The sequence below is a fragment of the Notamacropus eugenii genome, chromosome 1 (assembly GCF_028372415.1).
Source record: "Notamacropus eugenii isolate mMacEug1 chromosome 1, mMacEug1.pri_v2, whole genome shotgun sequence".
Classification (NCBI taxonomy): domain Eukaryota; kingdom Metazoa; phylum Chordata; class Mammalia; order Diprotodontia; family Macropodidae; genus Notamacropus; species Notamacropus eugenii.
This window is the reverse complement of record NC_092872.1, coordinates 95,219,136-95,243,378: the sequence shown is the minus strand read 5'-3', so window position 1 is coordinate 95,243,378 and position 24,243 is coordinate 95,219,136. Positions and strand designations below refer to the sequence as shown.

The window sequence follows — 24,243 nt, the reverse complement described above, 5'->3', positions numbered from 1 at the left end:
TTTAGGTTCTTTTGGATTCTCTGTTGTGGTAATGGATCATTTGAACTTCTTAGGAAATGGTGATAGATTGACAATATCTATGACTTTAAAAAAAAAAACTATTTTTGACGCATTTTCCATATTTGTTGGAGGATAGGTTGGAGTTGCCTTATTTTCAAGCATAGCCCTTAATTTTTGCTTCTCTTAGTTCAGTTTTGATTTTGATTTTTTACTTTTACAAGATAATGGCTTATCTGTACATTGGATACCCAACCTGGAAGTCATTGCTATTTTAGAAGAATCATTTTCTGTCTGTTTTCTTTTTTTGTGGTGAGATTTGAGGTTAGGCATTTCTTGTTTCTTATTAGGCATTTCAGAGTTTCTTCTTGAAGAATGTATTAGTGATAGATATATAGCCTCTGTATGTATAGCTTTTGATTTATTTAATTTTAAATCTGAATATAAACATCAATTAAGCTGAACCTTTATACTCATCTATTTAAGCACATATTGATATATATATATATATATATATATATATGTGTATATATATATATATATGTATATATATATATATATATATATAGTAGAACAGAAAAAGAGGAATATACACGAAACTACAAATCTCTATTAGGCACAAGTTGCTTTTCTTTCAAAATATATAGTCAGTTCAACATGTAACTTTCAAAGATGTCTTGCTTTTCTGTGATTATTTCTGGCTTTCTCTTTTCTCTCATACATTAAAAATACTTCTGTTTTTCTTTTCCCCATGCTCCCACATCCCTATCCCTTTCTTCTTATCATGCCTCACACAGTCTTTAGGAGCAGTCTGTACAAGTATTGAGGATATTCTTGAAGGCATGACAGAAAAGGCAGGCTTTTACAAAAGAAAAACAAAAAAGAAAAGAACCCTTGTTATAAATATATGTGGCCAAGTGAAACACATGTCTACACTGAGGCCTCTGTATATATTGAAGCAGCTGGGTGGTGTAGTGGTGAGAACCTTGGGTCTGGAGTCAGGAAAGCCTGAATCTGATTCCATCTCCAGACACTAATGAGCTGGGTCACCTAACCTCTCGTTCTCCGATGTGAAGTGGGAACAATAATAGCGTCTACCTCACAAGGTGGTGTGTTATACACCAACACATGGACGCACACCATCTCACACATGCACACAGTTCCAACAGTCTTAGTGCCAGTACCTAAAGCTTTAAACTTTTGAGACTTCCTTTTCGGCATATGTGCATACATGTATGTATATGTGTTTAGTGCTTTGTAAACCTTAAAGTGTTACATTAATACTAGCTGTTATTATCATTCAATCAGTGAGTCTTTGGACTCTGTCATATCTTATTTCCAAAAAACATTTTCTGACATTTTTTACTGTCCTTTCCTATATCCATCTTTGCATTTAAATCTCTGGTTATTAAACCATATTTTGGTTTACTTTGGACGATCTTTGTAGAATTTTTCTACCCTCTTATCCTTTGTAACCGATCTTTGCATATAAGCTGTCATCTTCGTTGTGTTCTTTTTGTAAATATTTATTATGAGCACTGGAATGTGAAATAAGCATTGAAATGATGTTTCTTGTTGACTTTGGACATGCAATTAAAGATGTCATGCTCTTCTTCATTGGTTTCTTTGTGGGAAGCCATGGGAACCCTCCTTTCATTTAGCAACAACTTTTTGTCTTCTAATTTCCTTTATAGTTAGAATGACAAGATTGATATGATGAAGTATGTCTGCTGGATTGTCTTATATGTAGACTACCATTAATTAAGTTAATATTTATAGATTGTCTAAAAACTGTGTAATTCTTAGCATTTTCTCCTCCTTTTTCTTCCACTTTGATACTGGCACTGCAGGAGTGGAAAGGACACCTAGGATTGAGGATCATTTGTATTTTTCTTCATTCCATGGGTTGCTAAGGTTCTAGAATATACTACGAATTGGCTAATGTGCTGTTGATGAGTATCTCAGCCGGGTTGGTCCTCAGAAGCCAGACACAATCCTTTCCTGCCTGGTCTATACTTAGAGCCTTTCTAGAATATTAGAACCTGTTAAGAGCTTGTGCTTTACTGGCAAAGCCCCCAAGAACCCAAAGTTACTTCCGTACCAGGTTAGACTTTGGGGAGGAATTTAATCAGGAATCATGTTTGAAACCGTGTCTGGAGAGCACAGTAAATTCTTGCTTTGATGAAGGCTCTTAAAGATACTGCATTTTTATGTATTTAAACCTCCATCAGCACTTGGAACATATTATTGGGACTTCTGTTATATTTTCAGCTTGCTCCCTGATTACATTCATGTTAACAAAACAACTGGTTGGGTTCAATTCAGCAAACATTAAGCACATATTGTGGGCTTAGATAGAATCGTGCCCATCTCAGGAGTTTAAAACAGTTGCTTGTCTCCAGCACAGAATCACTGTTTCCTTTAATGTAATTGAACTAATGTGGATTACTTCATGGGGCTGGACTTGCATGAATAATATGACAGCAATAGGAATTTATGGGGCTGAGGACCCTGAATCTTCTCCTGATCTCCTTCACTGACATAGATACTCCTTGAGTTGACTTTGTTTAAAAGTTCTGAAAACTCATTTTCATGTGACTGTTCACTCAGAAAGTAGAGAACAGAGGGCAGAGTTCAATGTGGTTTACAGTTTGGCCTTCACTATTAACTTTGTCTGTTATTGAGTAAAGGATAAATAAGAATGAAGCAGTTGGAGAATTCTTTTTCTGTTCCTGTGTCAGATACAGAAGAGTTATTTTTAAAGTATTCTTGGGAGTAAGGTGACAATGTTAATCTTGTAGCATATTTTCTTTCATATCTCAGAAAGGATAACTGCAGTGGTAATGGTCAGGGAAACTTATTTTGGTGTAAAGGAGTATGGGTGATTGGGTGTTGAGAGATAACTTCAGACCAGAGATTGATTTGTTTTGATCAGTCAATCAATAAGTAACATTTATTAAGTGCCTACTTTGTGCCAGGCACTGTGCTAAGTTCTGTGGATACAAAAAAGAGGCAGAAGACAGTTCCTGCCTTCAAGGAGCTTACAAGCTGATAGAGGAGACAACGTACAAAGAGGTATATACAAAGCAGGCTATGTACAGCAGAAATAGGAAATAATTAAAACAGTAAAAGCATTGGAATTAGGGGCTTGGGAAGGCTTCCTGTAGAAGGTGGAGTTTTAGTTGGTCTTAAAGGAAGGCAGGGAGGTCAGGAGTTGGAGCGGAGGAGAGAGAATGTTCCAGGAAAGGAAACAGCCCGAGAAAATGATCAGAGCTGAGATATGGAGTGTCTTGTTTGTGGAATAGCTAGGAGACTAGTGTCACTAGATCGAAGAGTATGTGGAGAGGAGTAAGTTGTGTGTGTTCGTCCTTCGTTGCTGAAGAAGACCACGCCATCAGAGAAATGATGACATGACTTGCACTTGACTTTGTTTTGAGTGAGGGAGGGCGGTGCAGGCCACCAGCCTCACTTCTGCTCCAGAGCCATCTGAATCCAGTGACTGGAGATGACCCAGGATGAGGCAATTGGGATTAAGTGACTTGCCCAAGGTCACACAGCTATTGAGTATCAAGTGTCTGAGGTGAGATTTGAACTCAGGTCCTCCTGACTCCTGCACTGGTGTTCTATTCACCATGCTACCTAGCTGCCCTGGCGTAAGTTGTAAGAAGACTGGAAAGGTAGGCGGGGGCTGGGTCATGAAGGGCTTTGAATCCCAAACAGCATTTTGTATTTTCTGCTGGAGGTAATAATGTTATTGCTTTGTTCTTTGTTCTTGAAGAGGACCACAGCATCAGGAAGACGATGTCATGACTTGCAAGTGAATTGGATTTCAGTGAGGGAGGGCTGTGCAAAGTCACCAGCCTCACTCTCTCCTCCTGAGCCATCTGGGGTCCAGTGGCAAGATATAAATTAGGATGACAGGAGAGGGCCCCCTCCTGGAGATAATGGAAAGCCATTGGAGGTTGTTGTATGTGTGTGTGTGGAGACATGATAAGACCTACACTAGGAAGAACACTTTAGTGGCTGAATTGAGGATGAACTGAAGTGGGGAAAGACTTGAGGCAGACAGACTCACCAGTAGGCTTTTACAGTAGTTCCGGGGTGAAGTGGTGAGGGCCTTCATATTGTGGTAGCAGTGTCAGAAGAGAGAAGGGGATCTTCAAGAGATCTTGCCAAGACAAAATTGACAGGTTAAAAAAGGAGATGGGGAGAGGGTACAGAAAGTGCTAATGAAGGATGTAGGCTCAAGAAGGGTACATGAAAATAGGACGGAGACAGAAAATGGGAATTTTAGGGTCAGAACATAATTGATGAGTTAGTTAAGAATACAGCAGCATTAATCAAGTCAGAAGAGGAAGATTTGTTCTGCATGGAAAGTTCCCGTCTCTCTTAAGGCATAAGAACATTCAGAATAGCATGCCGAGTTTCAAACCGGCGCTGCTCAAAGGGCAGACTGACCCGAGTATAGTAACAGGGAAAAGAAAGAAAAACTTGTGTATTTCTGTTGAAAGAGTAGCACAGACCAAATCTTCAGTTATTTAAAGAACAAATTTTATTTATAGACACAGATGTTCAAAAGGTGTTTCAGGGACTTGAGTGAGAAAGCCAGGAGAGAACATGTCATCAGGTTAGAGTGAAAGTCTGTTTAAGAGCCTAACTCCCTTAGTAAGTTACAGATAGCAGTGTGTAAAAGGCTAACAGGTTTGAGGTCACTTGTTCTATCTAACATTGCATTTTAAGCATGTTATGTCGGTTCTGCTTGGAACATAGTAGGTGCTTAATAAATGCATGTTGACTTGTATCTTTTAGGAGTTAATCTTAGCGATATTTAAGAAGTTTGCAGAATGAATGTTGGTTGTCCTTAGCAAGAGTAATGTGGGTTTTGGTTTAGCATTGTTTTGAGAGATGATCACTTCAGAAGGGAAAACCATGTGCTACGATATCTTAAGTTGTAATATATGTTTGATAAATAAAATTAATATCATTTTGTTGCATTTTAGGATCACAGAGCAATGATACCAAAAGACAGTTTCTACTAGAGCGGTTGCTGGATGCTGTTAAACAGGTAAGAAAAAAACGTACATGTGTGATTCTGTGCAGTTGTATTGTCTTCAGTGTCAAGCAGTTCTTCCTCTGTTGGTGTGTGTGGGTAGGTATTCCTCCCCTGACTCAGCCATCAGTAGTAGACAGCCTTTATGGGTTATGGGAGCCTAGAAAGTTCACCACCTAGTTATTTCAGTAACTTTCTAGTAATCTTTTAACAATAAGTAGGTGATAAGTGTTTCCTTTTTCGTTTTAAAAAGATGAACTTTTCCTTGCTTCGTTTAAAACAGAAGCAGAGGGCCAGTTTCCTTGCTGACTTTTTAGTCTTGTCTTACAGCTAAAGTATAGCAAGATTCTGATTGAGCATTTTGAGTTTGTCCTTCCTGTGTCCTCTTCTCATTTCCCCCTCAAAATTGTTTGTACAGAGTTGTTTACATGTTTTCTCCTCCATTAGACTGAGTTTTTTGAGAGTAGGGACTGTCTTTTGTCTTTCTTTGTATGTTCTTAAGCACATGTCTAGGACATAGTAGGCACTTATTAAATGTATATTGGTGGACTGGCATTAATGTAAATGGCTTTTTTTTTTTTTTTTGGTGCAGTGTCAGATCCGCTTTGGAGGGAGAAAGGAAATAGCATCAGATTCTGATAGCAGGTAAAACATCCCTTTTAAAAAACTATTTTAAGTCAAGTATGAGACTGTGAAGAGAAGTTGACCTGATTCTATCTAAAAGCTAACAGGTGTCATAATCAGATTTGATAGACTTATTATGTCTTGTGTAATTTATCATGTGTTTGAAATAATGGAGTTAGCCTAAAGCCATGAAGAGCTGGATTCAAGTACACACACACACACACACACACACACACACACACACACACACACACACACACACACACACACACACACACACACACACACACACTCACACTGCACACCCACACCCATACACTCACACTCTCTCTGTGGTACTTTGGGTAAGTTAACTAACTCTTAGTGTTTTAAGGCAGCTCTCTAAGACTCTGAGGTTCAGACCAGGAGCTGACCTCCTTTGATAGAGGGATTTTCCTAGTTTGAAATACTCCTGCTGCTGCTTCTCTGTGCTTCTGGTTGCTGTGAGTATATTTGTGAGAAGTTACCTTACTTTGTTGATTGATATATTTTACATTTCTGTCCCCTTTTCTTAACTGCAACTTGGTATTACTTTCTAAATGAGATTTTTCTCATCTCAGAAATTTTTTCTCTGTCTTCATAAAAAAGAGAATTTTGGACCAATCAGCTTAGGAGCTATAAATGAAAGTTATTAAGACTAAATGATTCAGAGATAAAAGATCATGAAAACAAACTTTTGTATAGGTTTTTTAGATTATTGTTATTTAAGAAAAGCTGATTTAGTGGGGTAAGATTGTATCATTGACTCTACCTGTAATGATTTTTGCATTTACTTTGTATGTATAATAGCTACCATTTATATGGGGTTTTAAGGTTGGCAAAGCATTTTACACATTTTATCTCATCTAATCCTTAAAACCATCTTATGAAGCACTGTTACTATCCTATTATTACAGATGAGTCTGAGAGAAGTTAGGTGACCTGCCTAGCATCACACAGATGGTCAGCAGCTGGGGCAGGGTTGCAGCTTAGGGCTTCCTATCTCCTCTCTCCAATACTTTAAATTCTATCTTCTGGGCCACCTAGTTTTCTCATATGTGTCCATGTTGTTTGCGCCCAGTAGAATATAAGCTGCTTGAAGATAGGCATGACTTAGTTGGTCTTTGTATGTCTAGCACTTAGTACAATGTCTGGCATATCATAAATAAAGCATTGAATTTGGAATTCAGAGGACCTGAATTGGTGTCCTTTCTCAGTTCTTACTAGCTGTGTGACTTTGGATAACCTGTTTCCTCCTCTGTACAAGAGGGATGATAATAATAACACGTAACAAGGTGCTTGTGAGACTCACAAGAGATTACATGTGGAAAGTACTTTGTAGTTTGTGAAGCTCTGTTACAAGAAGCGCAAAGGGACGCCGTTCTTCTTGGGAGCTTTTCTTCAGAGTAGATTGTTGGCATCCACTTTACTCCATGAAGTTATTCCACTAACTTTGTTGGAAAGGAAAGATGGGGAAGGTACTTTATATAGTAGTTCAACTGGCTAATGCATGTCCATTTCTATCTTTTTAATCATATATAAATTAACATTTTCCTATTCTCGTTTTGTGAGTGTTTTTTTACTTTTTTTAGACACTTTATTTTTATAAATTGTTATTGACAGCTTTTCCCAACACTTGACTTTACATTCTCCCTCCTAGAGAGTTATCCCTTATGAGGAAGAAGACATAAGAAGAAAAAAAATTAGTTCTGCAAAATTAACCAGCATATTAAAAAAGTCTGACACTTATGTGAAGTGCTCCACACCCATTGTGCCCGCCTCTGCAAAGGCAGGAAAGATCGGTGCTTTCTTGTATCTCTTTTTTAGTTTCAGTTATTCTTTTATTTCTATTTACATTGTGTTTTGTTTTCTTGCTTCTTTTTACTTGGGCTTCTGTTCATAGGATCATAGATTTAAGGCTGAAAGGGACCTTAAAGGTCAGCAGATCCAACCCCCTCATTTTACATCTGAAGAAACTGAGATCCAGAGACTTTGAGTGACTTTCCCAGGATCACTTAGCTGATCATGAGGCGGGATTTGAACTCAAGTCTTCTGACCACATACCCAACTCTTTATTATTCTCTGTGCTATTCAGTGGCCTGAAGGCACATGGACTGAGAGTAGCTTCCCACGTGTCGGGGAGAATTCTGCCACTGAACCATTCAGGTACAGGGGCCTTCCTACATTTCTCTGTATTCATCATATTACATTGTAATATTTCCTTACATTCATGTACCACCACCCAGTTCATAGGCTACTTCTTTCTTTCCATTTCTTGGCTTCTACAGAAAGTGCTTGTGTAAATATTTTGGAATGAATCTGCCCTTTCTTTTTATCACTGACCTTCTTTGTCAACATGCTTAGTAGTGGAATATCTGGGACTAAGGATACGGGCATTTCTGTCACTTTGTCCAGCTTGCCTCCAACCGACAGCCCCCTCTTTCTTCAATCTTTGAACTTTTCTTATAAACTAGTTCTTTCCCTGTCACCTTCAGACATGCCCAAACTGTTTACTAGATCCTACCATCCACTTAAGCTAAGCATCGTCCCTCCAGAGTTACCCACATTCCCTTACTTGCCAGATCTGGTGGTCTTTTCTCAATCTTTATGCTTTTGCACTTATCGCTTGCATTTGATGTTGCCGACCACTCTGCTCTCTGGGATGTTGTGACCCTTTTCTCTCCTAATTCTCCTGCCTCTCAGGCTGTTCCTTCTCTGTCTCCTTACTGGCTCATAAGTTCTGTCATATTCCTCAACTTTGGGTATTCCACATGGTTTTGTCCGAGGCTCTCTTCTCTTCTCCATTTTCATGTCACACACACATGCACGTGACATACACACACACATCACACACACACACTCACTCTGTAAACTTATCAGTTCTCATGGATATAACTGTCATCTCTATGTAGATGATTCACAGATCTGTATATTTAGCTCTCATCTCTTCCTTGAACTTCACACAGCTCCAGGTGCTTCCTGGACGGCCTGTAGAAATCTTTAGAAGCAGGTGGTGAAGTGGATAGGGAGCATTGACCCTGGAACCAGAAAAACCTGAGTTCAGATCTAGCCATAGACACTTTATGGCTGTGTCACACACATGTATTTGTTGCCTTTCTCTTTAGAATGTAAACTTTTTGAGAGTAGTAATCATGCTTTATACCTGTATCATCAGTGCCTCGTACAGTGCTTGGCCCAAAGTGCTTAATCAGTGTTGTTGATTATTTAACATTTCCAAATTGCTTTCTAAAATATTTGGACTAATTTACAGATCTGCCAACACTGCATTCATGCATATTTCCATAATTCTTCCAACATTTATTATTCCTATATTTTGGCATTTTTGCGATTTTGATGTGCATATCTTTTATCAATTGTTTGGGGCAATGCATCATATGATTTTCTATAGTCCACAATTGCTTTTTAAAAAAAATTTCCAAAAATAGTTAAAAATTTTTTTTATTATAATCTTAACAGATGCCAAATATCAAAACAGAAAAGAAAAAGAGAATTGTATATGAGGTCGTGAATATCTCTTGTGCACAGTTTGAACTTCCTTTTAAGCATATAATAAATTCAGCATGCCCTACTTGTTTGTGCTTTTTTTTGGACTTCTTTCTGTTTACTTCTGTGCATTTAAAACAGTGCTTAATAAATCTCTTTTCCTTTTCTTTTTTTATGTTCTTATCACTAAAGCCATCTTCCTTCTCAGCTCCATTCTTAATAAAAAAAAAAAAAAGAAAAAAGAAAAGAAAGCAAATAAATTTGCTTTGTGGAAGCAAAGGTATTTTGTCAAAGCAAAACACATCCTCACATTCTCCAGGTCCAAAAGTATATGTCTTATTCTGCACCTTGAATCTGTTAGTTCTGTGTCTTGAGGTGGACTGCATGTTTCATCGCTGATCTCTGAATTTGTGCCTTTTACTTCTTACTAGACATAACCTGCCTCTGTTCCCAGATGAAATATTAGTGTTTCTTTTGTGAAGACTTTGAAATTTGGGGTCAAAAGATACTCTTGGTGTTTAAACATGGTTTTGATGTTAGACTGCTTTTTCTTTAATTATTTAAGAATGACTCATCTTGTGTGTATGGTTGGGCGATGATGTCCTTTTATAGAAGGACAGAATCATATTACAAATTTTTGCTGAGCATTACATTTCCAGGGAATGTCAGTCAGCATTTAGTAAGTCCCCACTCTGTGCTGGCATAGTACAAGGAAAAGAAAAGAGATACAATAATAGGTGACACTGATATAGCTTTTGAAGGTTTAGAAAGGCATTTTTATGAATGATTGTTGGACTTTGTCCTTACAATAATCTTGTGATGTAAAGACTGCAGGCGTTGTACCCATTTTACTGATGAGAAAACTGAAGCTCAGGGAAGTTTAGACCAGCAGGTTGTCATTTGGAGGCAGAAGCTGAATCTCTATCCAGTTCTAATTAAGTGACTAAAGTTGATCTAAAGTGACACAGCCACAAGCTTGGAGAATTTGAACCCAGCTTGCCTGATCCAAGTCCACTGTACTTCCTTCTTTGTAAACAGGAGCACTTTGTAAATGGGAGATGTTCATTCCTTATTGTGGCCCAGTTGGATTATTTCAAATATTTTATGTTTTCCTCAAGTTCCCAACTGTAGTTTAAGCAAATGACCTTTCTTCCTACTTTACTGAAAAGCTTATTAGCGTCTAATATAGACACTGTCAATCTCTTTATACCTGAGAGCTTGACAGCAACTTTACTTATTTTCCTTTATGGCCCTGCTATCTCAGAGGAATACATGGTCCTCTACTGGTGTTTTTGACCCTATTTTCTTCTGTTGAATTGCTTTTCAATTGTGTCTGATTCTTTGTGACCCTATTTGGGGTTTTCTTGGCAGATACTGGGATAGTTTGTCATTTCCTTCCTCAGCTCTCTTTGCAGATGAGGTAACTGAGGCAAACAGGGTGAAGTGACTGTCCCAAAGTCACACAGCTGTAGTACTTGTCTGAGGCTAGATTGAACTCGAGAAGATGAGTCTTCCTGATTCTAGACCCGACACTCCAACCTAACTTCCCTGTTTTCTTCTACCTGCTATATTCTCTCCCTCTTCACTTAAGATTTTTCTTTTATACAAATATGTCTTAGGCCTTTCCTGTCCTAAAAGCAAAACAGAAAGACTTTGTCTCTATTGAGTTGTAGGCCCATTTCTTTCCTTGCTTTTATTGTAAAGCTGGTAGAAAGCCCATTCTCCACTTCTGCTTCCATGTAGCTTCCTCCGTCTCAATTCTGGACACTCTGGCTTCCTTCTCTGCTCTTGTGGAAGCCGCTCTTCTCACTAGTAACTTTCTGAATGACCGATCTAGTTTTTTTAAGTTTAAAACACTAGAAAAATTTTAACTATTACAATTACTTTGTCCAAAACTGAATTTTCCTCTTCCTTGACTTTCCTAATATCAGCTAATGCCATCAACATTTTCCAGTCACCTACAGTTTAAATCTTGAAAATCTTTTATTTTTTAATTTTTAAAAAATGTATTCTATTTTTAGTTTCTGGAATAAAACAAGCATTTCTATAACATAGTACAATAAAAAGATGATTGCACATGAAACTATAAATCTCCTGTGTGCAATTTGCTATTCCTTTCAAATATGCAACCAAATTATCATGTAAATTCCTTTTTTTCCCCTTCTCTTCCTCCCTACTCTAGAGATGGCTACCGTTAGACACAAATATATATACACATATATATGTAAAATTATCCTGTACATACTTCTATTTGTCAGTTCATGCCTCTCTTTCTACGTCCGAATCCTCTCCTTCTACTTCTACCAGGTCTCATTCATCCTTCTTCCTTTTCCTGTAGATACCTTATCCTCTTATCTTATGAGGTGAGGTTCTCATGGGTGGGGATTAGGCCTGGTTTCATCCGTGTAATCTTCCTACCGTTGTACAAGGTGGGCGTATATTGCCTCTGAGGGATTCTGTGGATTTCTTCTTTTCTGCCTAACTTTACTACTTGGTTCAGCTTCATTCAGCATTCCTCCCATTTGGAGGAATGGAACCAGAGACCTGATTCTGGCCTCTGTCTGTAGGAAGCGCTAACTCAAAACCTTTTTTTGCAAAGCCTTTCCTTCCTTTGAACTCTCAAGTCGCTTTGCAGGTCCCTTTATTATTTATTTGTTACATTCTACTTTCTATTTATGTTTATACACATTTTCTTTCTTTTACTAGGTTTCTTTACATGGAGAGTCAGCTCCATGAGGGTAGAGAATGGCTTTCATTCTCTGCATTCCTCTTAGTGCCTAGCATGGTGCCATGGAGGAAGTGGTAAGAACTCAGGGCGTGTTTGTTATGTCACTGTCCAAGCATTTTTGTTAACATTTGCATTACTTAATTTCTCAGTTGTGTCACCGTAATATACAGCAGGCTCTACAATTTAAAAGATGTTTAGATCTAAGGAAGTCAGAGGGGGACTTTTTGCCTTTAAGCTTGTGTTCTTAGACATGTCCCTGGGAAGAAGCGGCTGACACGGACGTGGCTCCGTGGTTTGGCAACAGTGGTTCAGTTTCTGTTGGTCAGCTTTCATTGGTGCCTTTTCCTGCTCTTGTTTATTCCCTAGTTTTTCAGTCAGACTTGGGCTGCTGAAACAAGGGACTTGTAGAGACTCCTTAAGTATCCCTTGAGTTTTGTGGATTTTAGAAATAATGGACACGACGAATTCAGCAGGATATGGAAAGTTTCCTACATCTTCTCAACAGCCCAGAACCTTCACATACATTCAGTCAAAGGAACCATCATGAGGACTTTTTGACAGGAATCCTTACTTAAGGAATAGCGCTATATGTTCTTACAGATGGGTTTTTTGGAGAGACACATTTTGTTAAAGCTTCATACTGCTCAGGTGAGGAAAAAGCCTGGCCTCCATGACAATATCACAGACAAAGTGATGTTGAACTAAATTTAAGGAAATTCACCATAAGCGTGTTATGAGATGTCTGTGTTCAGTGTAAATTTTGGCGTTTGATTTTTTTCGATTTTCTAAAATGGAAGACTTTTCTGACCCTTTTAGATGACTTATTCATTGTGTTTCCTCATTCTTGCTGATCCACTGCCCCCTCCCCCACCAGCTGCTGTTACTGTCCCCTTTCATCTCCTGTGGAAAAAGCACATTCCTTGTGCAGTTGAGACACGTCACACATCTTCACTTTGGAACTTAGGAGATGTAATAGTTTCCCCAGGCATTTCTTTTCCTCTTTCTAAATGTCTCTGGATATTAATCATGTGGTTTTTATCTTTTTCTTTGCTACAGGATTCACATGCTGGACTATGCTTCAAGGCAAAGGGACATCCAAAGGAGTTTTATAACTGCTATCCTTATTAGAATTTTGTAGGGTTTAATAATATTATTCTTCCCTATCCTCTTCTGGCTACCAACTGGGACAAAGCCCTTTTATTTATAGTTTGTAGTACTTTAATTTGTAAATAGTTTTATGGCTTACATTTTTTGGTTATTTTTAATTGATAAAATAAATAATTTTTTTGGAACCTCTGTATGATTAATCCTATCGGGAGCTGATAGTATAATTGGCCAGTTTGTATTGTACTGTTTTTCTATCAATATCTGAATAAACACTTTCATAGTTTTCCTTGGTTGCTGTTAAGCTAAGTATTTCTATAGCAGGAGTTTTGTTTTTTAATTATCAAACATAATTTAGTGTTGATCTTATGGAAGCCATATGTTAGAATATCAGACTCTGGGAAAGTGGCGTGATAGGAGACCTGAGAAATTAGAGGTGATGGGATGTTTTCCGGCTAGCCCTCTGTGAGTATACTTTTCTTTAGTAGATCTAGCAAGTAACCAACATTTTGGAGTAGTTGGGCTGTTGACTTTTTCTGCTGTTTCCTCATACCCAGTTTCCTTACCACTATAATATCTTAACCTTGCTTCTACTTTTTCTGTAATCAGCGATTTCTAGTCTCTGTTTCTTCCCCTTCTGATCTTTTCTTACCTCACTGGTATCTAAATCTTAATTTAGGAGATCTCTACTCAAAAAGAGAATCTCAAGAGTTTATTATGATAATACTTTACGTTTCTATAGCTTTTAATAAAATATATAGCAAGTTGTTTTATGGTTGTTATCTAATTTGATCCATCCTGTGAAATAGACTGGGTAGCTCTTATTATCCCCATTTTACAGATAAGGAAAATGGGTTCAGACAAGTTGTAACTTACCCATGGTCTAATGAATAAGAGAGCTAAGATTATAGGTTCAACTTTTTGACTCCTACTCCAGTTTCTGGAGCAAGCTATTTATAACATCTGAACTGAAAAACCAACTTTGTTGCACTCTCTTGGAAAGATGATTCTGTTTTATGTTACCACTGTTTGGAAGATTGACAGGAGATACGCCATTAAAAAGCGGATTATTTCCCCTAGTTATACTTCCTAGGAGTAGATTACTACAATTGCCTTGTCCTTGCTGTATACTGCCATGAGGTTTTTTGCTGTTGGAGTGATATAATTCCATATTGCCACCTGAGTCATTGTAGTACAATCATAAGCATTTCATTTCTATTCAAGTAGGCTCATCTTTCCTTTTTGACCATTTTGTCTACTTTTCTCCACTTTCCATTTATTGTCGTTCCATCTTTGTCTCCTAATTTCCATTGGAAGAATTCTGTCAGTTTCCTTGCCCATGGCATGCACAGGGTGAGAGGGCTGTTGCACAAGGTATTATTGGTGTGGGAAAATTCCTTTAGGGAGGTCTTGTCCTTTACACTTCCAATCTTAAATTCCCAAAGATTTTCAAACAAAACGGATGTTATAAGGAAAAGAATACTCATCACAGCCTTTACAAAAATTCTCTACATATAATCTGAAGATTAGCATAGCATTATATTCTAGTTCTTAAGAATTGAATAATTAATCCAAGGCTTTATACAGAGACCTATTTCAAACAAGCCTCATGTAAAACCTGTGCCATAATAATGCTTTTAAAAATTTATGAAGCCTGCTTTTGTCATATATTTTGAGTCAATTGATTCTTGCAAGTGTAATCGTTCTTATGAGAGTGTCACATAACCATAGAGTTACCCAAGTGGGGAAAATCTGACCCATTTTTATATTGTATTTTAGCTCATGCTTTTGCTTTTCTCAAATAGGCCTGCTGAAAACCCTGCGATGTTAAATGATCCTTTTGATATGTGCTTCTCTATGACACCAGACAGGTTAATTTGGGTTGTCTGGGTGCAACCTGGGAAAATAGGACTTTGGTTAGCTTTTTCCAAAACAGTGTTTGCTTTTTAATAGCTGCTGTAGAAAGTATGAGATTCCTTGGAATTTTACTATACATTAACATGACAGGTTAGGTAGAACTAGAAATCTAGGACAGGGCTCATTAAAACAAATATTTGCTGAATCTTCATAATAAGGTAGTTGTCAGTGCTATGTCCAGAGATATTTAAGTTCATGGATAGTTTTAAGCTCAGTCTAGAGAAATAATTGTTAAAAATTTGGAAAAATGTCAGACTCATAAATTGACTACTACTTATGAGACTAGGAGAAAAAACTTAGTCTGAACAAAATGTTCACAAAAGCTTTCTGGTGTGCTCTCAGCACTAATTGTGCTAAATTCTAAATTGTACTAAACCTCAGACTAGAAATGATCTACCTAAAATACGTTTTCCTTCATAGGTCACTTTATTTGAATTGTTTTCCTTTAGTGAGGAATAGCTTTACTGCCATAGCCGTGTTCCATTCCTTTTATGACCACTGGGTACTGAAACTACTTCAACTAATGTAATATCACTGGTAGTGTAGGAATAACCATTGAGTTCCTTTGGATTCCAGTGAAAGTTGTTGAATCTGATTTAATATTCATGTTACCAGTCGGAGGGCAGTGGCCTCCAATGATTAGTTCTAGTTTTGAAAATTGAAGGGGGTTGTCCCCATTAGTTTTCTTTTTCTCTCTCTTGTTTTTTCTCAATTAAATGTAAAAAGGTTTTTTTAACATTCATTTTTTAAAATTTAAGTTCCAAATTCTCTTCCTTCCCATATCTTCCCCTTTGAGAAGGCAGGCAATTTGATATAGGTTATGTACACATTTCCATCTTAGCCATATTGCAAAAGAAAACACAGACCAAAAAACCCCAAGAAAAATACAGAAAGTGAAAAAGGTGTACTTCCATCTTCATCAGACTTCATCAGTTCTTTCTCGTCTTACATCACAAGGCCTTTGAAGGGATTGTCTTGGGTCATCGTCTGGCTGAGAAAAGCCGAGGTTGTTCACGGCTGATCCTGGTTACAGTGTGGCTGTCACTCTGTACGCTGTTCTTTTGGCTGTACTCACTTAGTTTTCAGTTTGTATAAAACTTCCCACCACTTGTTCAGTCATTCCCCATCTGGGCTTCCTCTCAGTTTCCAATTCTTTTAAGTGTTTTTGTACATGTGGGTTCTTTCTCGTTTTCTTTGATCTCTTTGGAATATAGACCTAGTACTGATATTACTGGGTCAAAGGGTATGCACAGGTTTATAACTCTTTGGGCATAGTTTTGAATTGTCTCTGGAATGGTTGGATCAGTTCACAACTCTACTAATGTTCCAATTTTTTCATATCCCCTCCAACATTTGTCATTTTCCCTTTCTTATGTGACTTTAGATAGCTTTGATTTCTTCTGAAAATTGCCTGTTCATATCCTTTGACCATTTATCAGTTGGAGAACGATTCATACTCTTATAAATTAATGCCACTAGTTTTCAATTCTGAGTATACCACTAGATAGCAAGTTGTATTGATGGGCTCAAGTTTTTCAGCTCAAGGTCATCAAACAAGTTTACAATTTGGTTTAAATGACTTGAATGTTCATCTGAGATCTTGTAATTTAGGAGAAAATTATATCTTAGATGAATTTTTAAGCTTTGGCTTCCCGTGGTTGGTACCAGCTAACAGATATACTTTGTGTCTTTTGTCTTTATGAAATGTGAAAGTCTTTCTTTGCAGATTTTTCAGTAATCTGTACTTCTTTTGTCTCCTGTAATGGCTGTAGACTTCTAAAACATGAGCAGGTTGGCTAAGGATCAGTTCAGATGAGAGACTGGAAAGTAGCATAGTTGTGTAGATGATGCTCATGACTTTGGGATTGAAGTTGACCCCTGTGCTACTTTTTAAGGCTAATTTTTACCTTCTAGGGTAGTGATTGTCAGTTTTAGTATTTTAATATACTCAGAATGTCTCTAGGTATTTTAAGAGGTATAAGAAACTTTAAAAAATGTTTTATTTTTGTCTACTTTAATTTTAACACTTCAAAAAATTTTAAACAGGAAAAATCTGCCTTTTTTGTGTCCCTCACATATCCTCACATAATCCTAGTTGAGAAACAAACAAAAAAACCCTTCAGAATCCCTGTTACAAACATGTTCAGTTAAGCAGAACAATTTTTTGCATTAGCTGTGTCCAAAAAAAAAAAAAAGTCTCATTCTGCACTGAATCCTTCGTATCTCTGTCAGGAGGTGAATAGCATGTTTCATCACGAGTCCCCTGGAGTCACGGCCAGTCATTAATGCTGGTCAGAATTCCTAAGTCTTCAAAAGTTGTTTGTCTTTACAGTGGTGTTGTGCTTGTATAAATCATTCTCTTCATTTCACTCTGAGTGAGTTTATATAGGTCTTCCCAGGTTGCTTTTAAACTATTTTCTTCATCATTTCTCTTCCTTCCTTCCTTCCTTCCTTCCTTCCTTCCTTCCTTCCTTCCTTCCTTCCTTCCTTCCTTCCTTCCTTCCTTCTCTCTTCCTTCCTTCCTTCTTCTCTCTTCCTTACTTCCTTCCTTCCTTCCTTCCTTCCTTCCTTCCTTCCTTCCTTCCTTCCTTCCTTCCTCTCCCTTCCTTCCTTCTTCTCCCTTCCTTCCTTCCTTCCTTCCTTCCTTCCTGTCTCTTCCTTCCTTCCTGTCTCTTCCTTCCTTCCTGTCTCTTCCTTCCTTCCTCTTCCTTCCTTCCTCTCTCTTCCTTCCTTTCTTCCTTCCTCTTCCTTCCTTCCTTCCTTTCTCTTCCTTCCTTCCTTTCTTCCTTCCTCTTCCTTCCTTCCTCTTCCTTCCTCTTCCTTCCTTCCTCTTCCTTCCTTCTTTCCTCTTCCTTCCTTCCTCTCCCTTCCTTCCTTCCTTCCTCTCTCTTCCTTCCTTCCTGTCTCTTCCTTCCTTCCTGTCCCTTCCTTCCTGTCTCTTCCTTCCTTCCTGTCTCTTCCTTCCTTCCTTCCTGTCTCTTCCTTCCTTCCTTCCTCTCTCTTCCTTCCTTCCTTCCTCTTCCTTCCTTCCTCTTCCTTCCTTCCTTCCTTCCTTCCTTCCTTCCTTCCTTCCTTCCTTCCTTCCTTCCTTCCTTCCTTCCTTCCTCTTCCTTCCTTCCTTCCTTCCTCTTCCTTCCTTCCTCTTCCTTCCTTCTTTCCTTCCTTTCTTCCTTCCTTCCCCTCTTCCCCTCATAGTAAACATTTATTAAATAATTAATTACCAGAGATGCAGACAAAAATGAAATAATGACTACCTTCAAGGAGCTTACAATCTACTGCCTTGTTTCCTAGTTTTACAAAATATTTTTCTGTGCCTAACTCTGTGTGTGTGTGTGTGTATGTGTGTGTGTTTACACGTACTCTTTCCTCCTTTGACCAGTTCAGATGAGAGTGAGGTTCAAGTATTAGCCGTTACTCCATTTCCTTATTATTTGTATCTACTTCTCTTTATATACTGCAGTTATGTGAGATAATATTTTCTAATCTTTTTTGCTTCCCCTTAAACTCATATACTCTTCTTCTCTCTTTCCATTCTCTTAAGATTATTAAGGTATAACAGAACCACTCCTGGGCCTTTTATCTAATTAGATTCCTTTGATGATCCCTTTTAATGATAGCGCTCAGAGGGGGCACATATCATCTCCCTATATTGCAATGTAAGCAGTTTATCCATGTTTAGGGGTAGCTAGGTGGTGCAGCGGATAGAATGGCAGGCCTAGAATCAGGACAATCTGAGTTCAGATGTCCTTAGGCACTTACCAGCTCTGTGACCCTGTGTTAACCTCTGCCTCAGTTGCTTCATCTGTGAATATGATGATCACAGTAGCACCTACCTCCCAGGGGCGCTGTGAGGGTCCTGAGATAACAAGTGTCAAATGCTTAGCACAGTGCCTAGCACCTATATATAGCACCTAGCACTGTATAAATGTTAGCTGCTGTTATTAGTGTGACCTTTTTGTGTTTCTCTTAACTCCCTTGTGGATCTTGAGAGTTTCTATGCCTCTCTGATATTTCCTTTGGAATATTTGAAGTCCTCTTTCAGGAAAGGTCTATTTACTTCTCTTATAGGATCGTACTCAGTTTTTCTGGGTAAATTATTCTTGGCTAGCAGCCCATGCCCTTTTTCTTTTGGAATACAGTATTCTGAGATCTCTGGCCTTCTGTAAGGGTGGTTGCTAAATCATGTGTGATTTTTTACTGTGGCTTCTTGGCATTTGAATTCTTTCTGGCTGTATTTTTTTTTTAACCTGGAAGCTCTGGATTTTGCCTATAGTGTTCCTGCGAGTTTTCATTTTGGTGTTTCTTTCATCAGGTGGCTGATGAGTTCTTTCTATTTTTACTTTGTACTCTGGTTTTAACTGGTAGTTTTCTTTTAAGATTTGTTAAAATAGGATCCTTTTTTTTTTTTTTTGGTCATGGCTTTCAGGTATTCCTGTGATTCTTTTTTTTTCCTCATTTTTCTCTTCTAGATTTGTTTTCCAGGTTATTTCTTTTTCCTATGAAATAAGTTACATTTTACTCTACTTCTTCAGCCCTTTGACATAAGACTACTGTCTTACAGAGTCATTGTTTTCTATTTGGTCCATTCTAATTTTCAGGGAATTTGTTGCTTGGGCAAGGTTTTGTACCTTTTGTGCAAAGCTGTGAATTCCTGTTCCAATTTTTTCTTTCATGGTTCTCGATTCTTATCCAGTTTTTCCCTCTAGAACTCTTTATTTCATCTATAAAAAACATTTCCCTTTCTCTTTTTGAAAATGTTTGCTTTATCTCTTTTAGGAATTCTGGTTTAATTTGTGCCCAAGCTGTGTTTTCCTTTGAGACTTTGTTTATAGATGTTGGAGTCATTCTCGGCTTGTGTATTTCAGTCTTGGGTGGCCCTGTCCCCAGAATAGCTTTTTAGGATATGATTTTTTTTTTTCCCCTTCTCATTCCTCCAGTCTCCTTCCTGACTTGAGAGTTTATGTTTAGACATTCTATAGGGAATGTCTGGGCTAGTCCTGCTGTTGCTTTTTTGGTTATTCCAGGATTTCAGGGACAGTTCAGACTTGGAACCTGTAAGCTTTTAGTGCTCCCAAAGTGGTCTGATCCAGGGCAGAGTTTATTTGCTGCTCTGCCTGATCTGAGCCCTGCAAGTTCCTACCCTGCGTTTGAACCTGATCAATGGGCCTGTGGATTTGCCTTTTTGGAGTTTCAGTAGATTGTGCTCTTGGTCTCAGCCATGATAAGACCACTGGAAAGCTTTCCTGGTTCTGTAGACTTTCCTTTGGTCTGGGGTATTCTTTTGCAGGCTTTAGACAGGCTAGAAGTTGGAATTGAGACCTTGTCTTGTTCCCAGAAGGCTGAGCCATACAACTTCTGTTTGTTTCTGACCTTGGTCCCTGCTCAGCACACAGTCTAGATTTGTGACTGCTCCTCACCCTATGATGCAGGTCCCCTCCTTAGTTTACCCTAGATCTCTAACTCAGAACTAGGAAGTGGGTGACAGAGCTGCAAGTTGGCATCTGTTCCTTTGGCCTACACAAGTTTAAGCCCCTATATGCTGGGTATGAGACCTCTTCTTGCCTTGGTATCTCTTCTCTCTGCACTTGAATGCTCTGCATGATATTCTCTTGGCTAGATGCCATCCTCAGTGTCCACAGACCTCTCTGTCTTCATATGCTGACCTGACCTGGAAAAATGACTCGTTGTGATCTATTTTTTATTTTCCAGTCAGGATTTGTTCTGATGCTTTTTCTAGATCTGTTGGGAGGAGATGGGGTGTGAGGAGTGGGAAACTTCCTGTACTTTCTGCCATGCAGCCATCTTGTCTCTGCTGCTCATTTACTTTTATTTTTTTGGGGGGGTGGGTGAGGCAGTTGGGGTTAAGTGACTTGCCCAGAGTCACACAGCTTGTAAACGTCAAGTGTCTGAGTCTGGATTTGTATGTAGGTCCTCCTGACTCCAGGGCAGATGCTCTATCCACTGCACTACCTAGCTGCCTTTGCTTATTTACTTTTATTTTAAGATTAAATTTTCTGCATAAGCATGCCTCTGCTTCTGTGCTCAGCATTGTCTTAAATATTAATCATATGAGACAGAATCCTAATTCTGCACATGCTATAGCCTGACTGGTCATGTGCTTTTAGTCATATTTTTAAATGTGCATGGAAAATTGGGCAAATAAAGATGGTAAGAAGCAAAGCATGGTTTTTCAGACAGTGACAGTTGTTTAGAGAGGTGAAACATGGAGCTGTGAAAAGTTGAGATTATTTAAAATATCCTCTTACAGGATTAGAAATCTCTCCAAATAAAGACAATAACTGAAGGGAGTATTAATTTTCAGTGACTCCCAGTTGCCTGTAGGATAAAACCCAGTCTCCTTAACCTTGGTGGTCAAGGTCATCATTTGTCTACTGCTAACTTGCCTTCTGAACCCGCTCTTCCACTATTTTCCTTTTACATGACTGGTGTGCTCACTGTCCCCTTGGTCACACCATCCGCCTTCCTCTCACCAAGCTTTTGCTTGCGTGTCTAATCTGCCACTTTTCATTCACAGAAGCCCAGCTGAAACTGCTTCTGTGAAGTCTTCTGCTTTAGCTCGTCATCTTATTTTATGTGTTGTTTGCACTGTTCATTGATCACTGAGCAAATCATTATTGATACTGTTATTTCTTGGGAGACATTTTGGCATAGTGGATAGAGAGCCACTCTTGAGGCTAAGAAGGCCTGGGTTCAAGTCTCATCTCTGAAACATGTCAGCTAGAAGATCTTGGGCAAGCAACTTCACCTCTCTGTGCCCTAGGGCCAGGCAATTCTCCAAGGTTATGAGTTGCAGAGAAGTTGCCAGCCTGCACAAGTAGAGGGAGTTTCCTCCCTTGGGGTTTCTCTCTACCAGTGAAATCAGAAGTGCAGGCCCTATCGCTGTTGTATGTAGATAGATCTTATGTAATGGCGTTTATTGGTTTCACAAAAAACCCCCACAACAACCCAGTATCACAAGGAGCAGTCCATTGCCTTGGAACAATGTTTGTTTCACAGTACCCTGCAGTCATTCTGCCAGCCATCTGCTCAGAGACTAACGTGCTGCTGTCTGAAGTAAGATTTGATGACCTTAGTGTTAGTGTATTGTTGTGAGACAGTTTTGGCCAGTACAGTGTTTGTGTGGTCTCAGCAGGCATGTTGGTAATTCTCAACTTCTTTATAAGCTTCTGGTAGACAGGTACCCTGTCTCAGACCTTTTGTATCCTAAATGGGACCTACTGCATTGTCTTACACTGGGCATGGTAGGTGCCTGATAGACATTTGATTGGATTTGATAAATCATTGCTTGCAGTCTTAGCCTCTGTGAGGCTTGGACAGAGGCTTTTTATAAATTTTTTAAAAGTGCCTTTAACTTTTATAGGTTGGGTTCCCTGTGCAGGAAGCATAGGTAATCCTAGAAGAGTGAGAAGGGGCCTTTGGGGAGGTGTGACTTGGGAACTTTGCTTTTCACAGTTTTTTTAATTTTTGAGAGTAGAATATCAAGGTGCCACCATCTGATCTGCCTTTCTGGCTAGCTTGTGCATGCAGCTGTAGTTGTGAATATGAGAAACAGCAGTGTGCCCTAAACTCTTACTTTCCTCTCCTTCCCATTCCCACTCCCATCTTGCCAGTACAGGCCTTCATTGCTTTTTGCTTGGGCTTTTGCACTGGTATTTTCACTGATCTTCTTGCTTTTAGTGTCTCATGTCTCTCATCAATCCTTTGTGCTGCTATTAGACTAATCTTTTTGTAAAATATTAAATTTGCTTGCTCAGAAACTTCAGTGTGTTATTACCTGCAAAATAAAGTCCAAACTCCTTCACCTGTTGTTCAAGGCCCTGTCTGCTTCAACCCCAACCTCCTTTTTTGGACTTATTTCAACCTGCTGTCTGTTACATACTGTGCTTTAACTACACTGGCTGACTTCACCCTCTGAGCGTAGCTATCACGCTCCTCTGCCTCTGCATCTTGGCTTGTGTCATTTGAAATACCTCTATTTGAAATACCTCTCTCATCCACTGCACCAGCCTTCTGCCCTTCTTTACATGTCCAAATTCTTATCTTTCATTACATCACTTTCTCTCTTAAGCTTTCCCTTATTCCCCTTTGTTGGATAGATCTCCAAACCAACGTATCACTTTGTACTTCTCTAGTATTTTCTAACTTGTTTTATAGTTATTTTTTTCATTCCCCCATTGGTTTATGAATTCCTTGATAATGGGGACTGTATTTATTCACCTTTGTACTCTCCTTGAAGTGCCTGTAATATGTGCTCAATAAACTGTTACATTTTTAGAAAAATCTAAAAAGATAGGTCTTTGTCATAAGGATCTTGTCTCCTCTTATCACCTTCCCCTCTGCTTCTTAAAGGAGGAAAAAAATGAAATACTTGATTCTGGCAACACTGAGTATTTTAAGACATCAGATTGTTGGTAATAACTGCAGAATTAAAGGTCATAAATCTAAGGTTGAAAGGGAACTCAGAGGCCATACAGTTCAACCCCTCCTTTTACAAATGAAGAAACTGAGGCACGAAGAGATCAGATGACTTGTGCAAGGTCCCACAGGTAGTGAACATCTGAGGGGGGAGTTGAACCATGTCCCTTGGACTTCAGAATCAGTGCTCTTTCCCTTGTGCCTTTTCTGTTTTCCTGGACATGGATTCCAGGAAATTTTCATTTCAGTAAGCTTATTTAAAATTTTCAAAAATTTTTAAGCTCATTCTAGGGAAACAGAAATGTTTGTGTAAGATAGTTTCAGGGATAGTGAACCTGTGGCCTTGAGGCCACGTGTGGCCTTCTAGGTCCTTGGGTGCAGCCTTTTGACTGAGTCCAAGTTTTACAGAACAAATCCTTTTACGAAGGGGATTTGTTCTGTGAAGTTTGGATTCAGTCACAGGACTGCCCTTAAGGATCTAGAGGGCCATCTGTGGCCTTGAGGCTGCAGGTTCTGCACCCTGGACTTTGGTAGACATCTCTGCAGCCAAGTAGCATATGGTTTCCAGTTATCTGAATATAGATGTGACAAACTGAATATAATATACAGTGACACACAGAAGAGAAGTTAGATAAGGTGTAGTTCTGAGATCATGGGTGGTTCAAGGACACAGTAATTATAATTTATGATAGTAATAGCTAGCATTCGCATAGCATTTTGCTGATGTCATCTCATTCTATCCTCATAACAAGCTTGGGAGGTGGATGCTCTTATTATCCCCATTTAGCAGATGAAATAACTGAGGCAGATGGAGGCTAAGTCAGATGCCCAGAGTCGCACGGCTGGTAGGTTATCAAGGACTGAG

The 24,243-nt window shown here is 38.7% G+C and overlaps 1 protein-coding gene and 1 long non-coding RNA gene across 10 annotated transcripts in view; both read left to right on the top strand.

Annotated features, from left to right (window-relative positions):
- The window catches only part of SNX29 (sorting nexin 29), a 688,321-nt gene that overhangs the window by 15,799 nt on the left and 648,279 nt on the right, over positions 1–24,243 (top strand). For 8 of the 9 annotated variants that reach the window (XR_011967204.1, XR_011967210.1, XR_011967211.1 and 5 more), the window contains exons 2-3: positions 4,998–5,062; positions 5,640–5,692. Coding sequence is in view for 5 of the 9 variants with exons in the window: in XM_072609956.1 (XP_072466057.1) it covers positions 4,998–5,062; positions 5,640–5,692 (118 nt within the window). In the remaining 4 variants the exon portion in view is untranslated. Of the gene's footprint in view, positions 1–3,049; positions 3,073–4,997; positions 5,063–5,639; positions 5,693–24,243 lie in introns of those variants that run through there. The other variant, XM_072609991.1, reaches the window with a different exon arrangement.
- Positions 5,699–13,314, top strand: LOC140504726 (uncharacterized). Its single transcript, XR_011967221.1, has 2 exons — positions 5,699–11,995; positions 12,978–13,314. It is a non-coding gene; the product is annotated as an uncharacterized lncRNA (long non-coding RNA).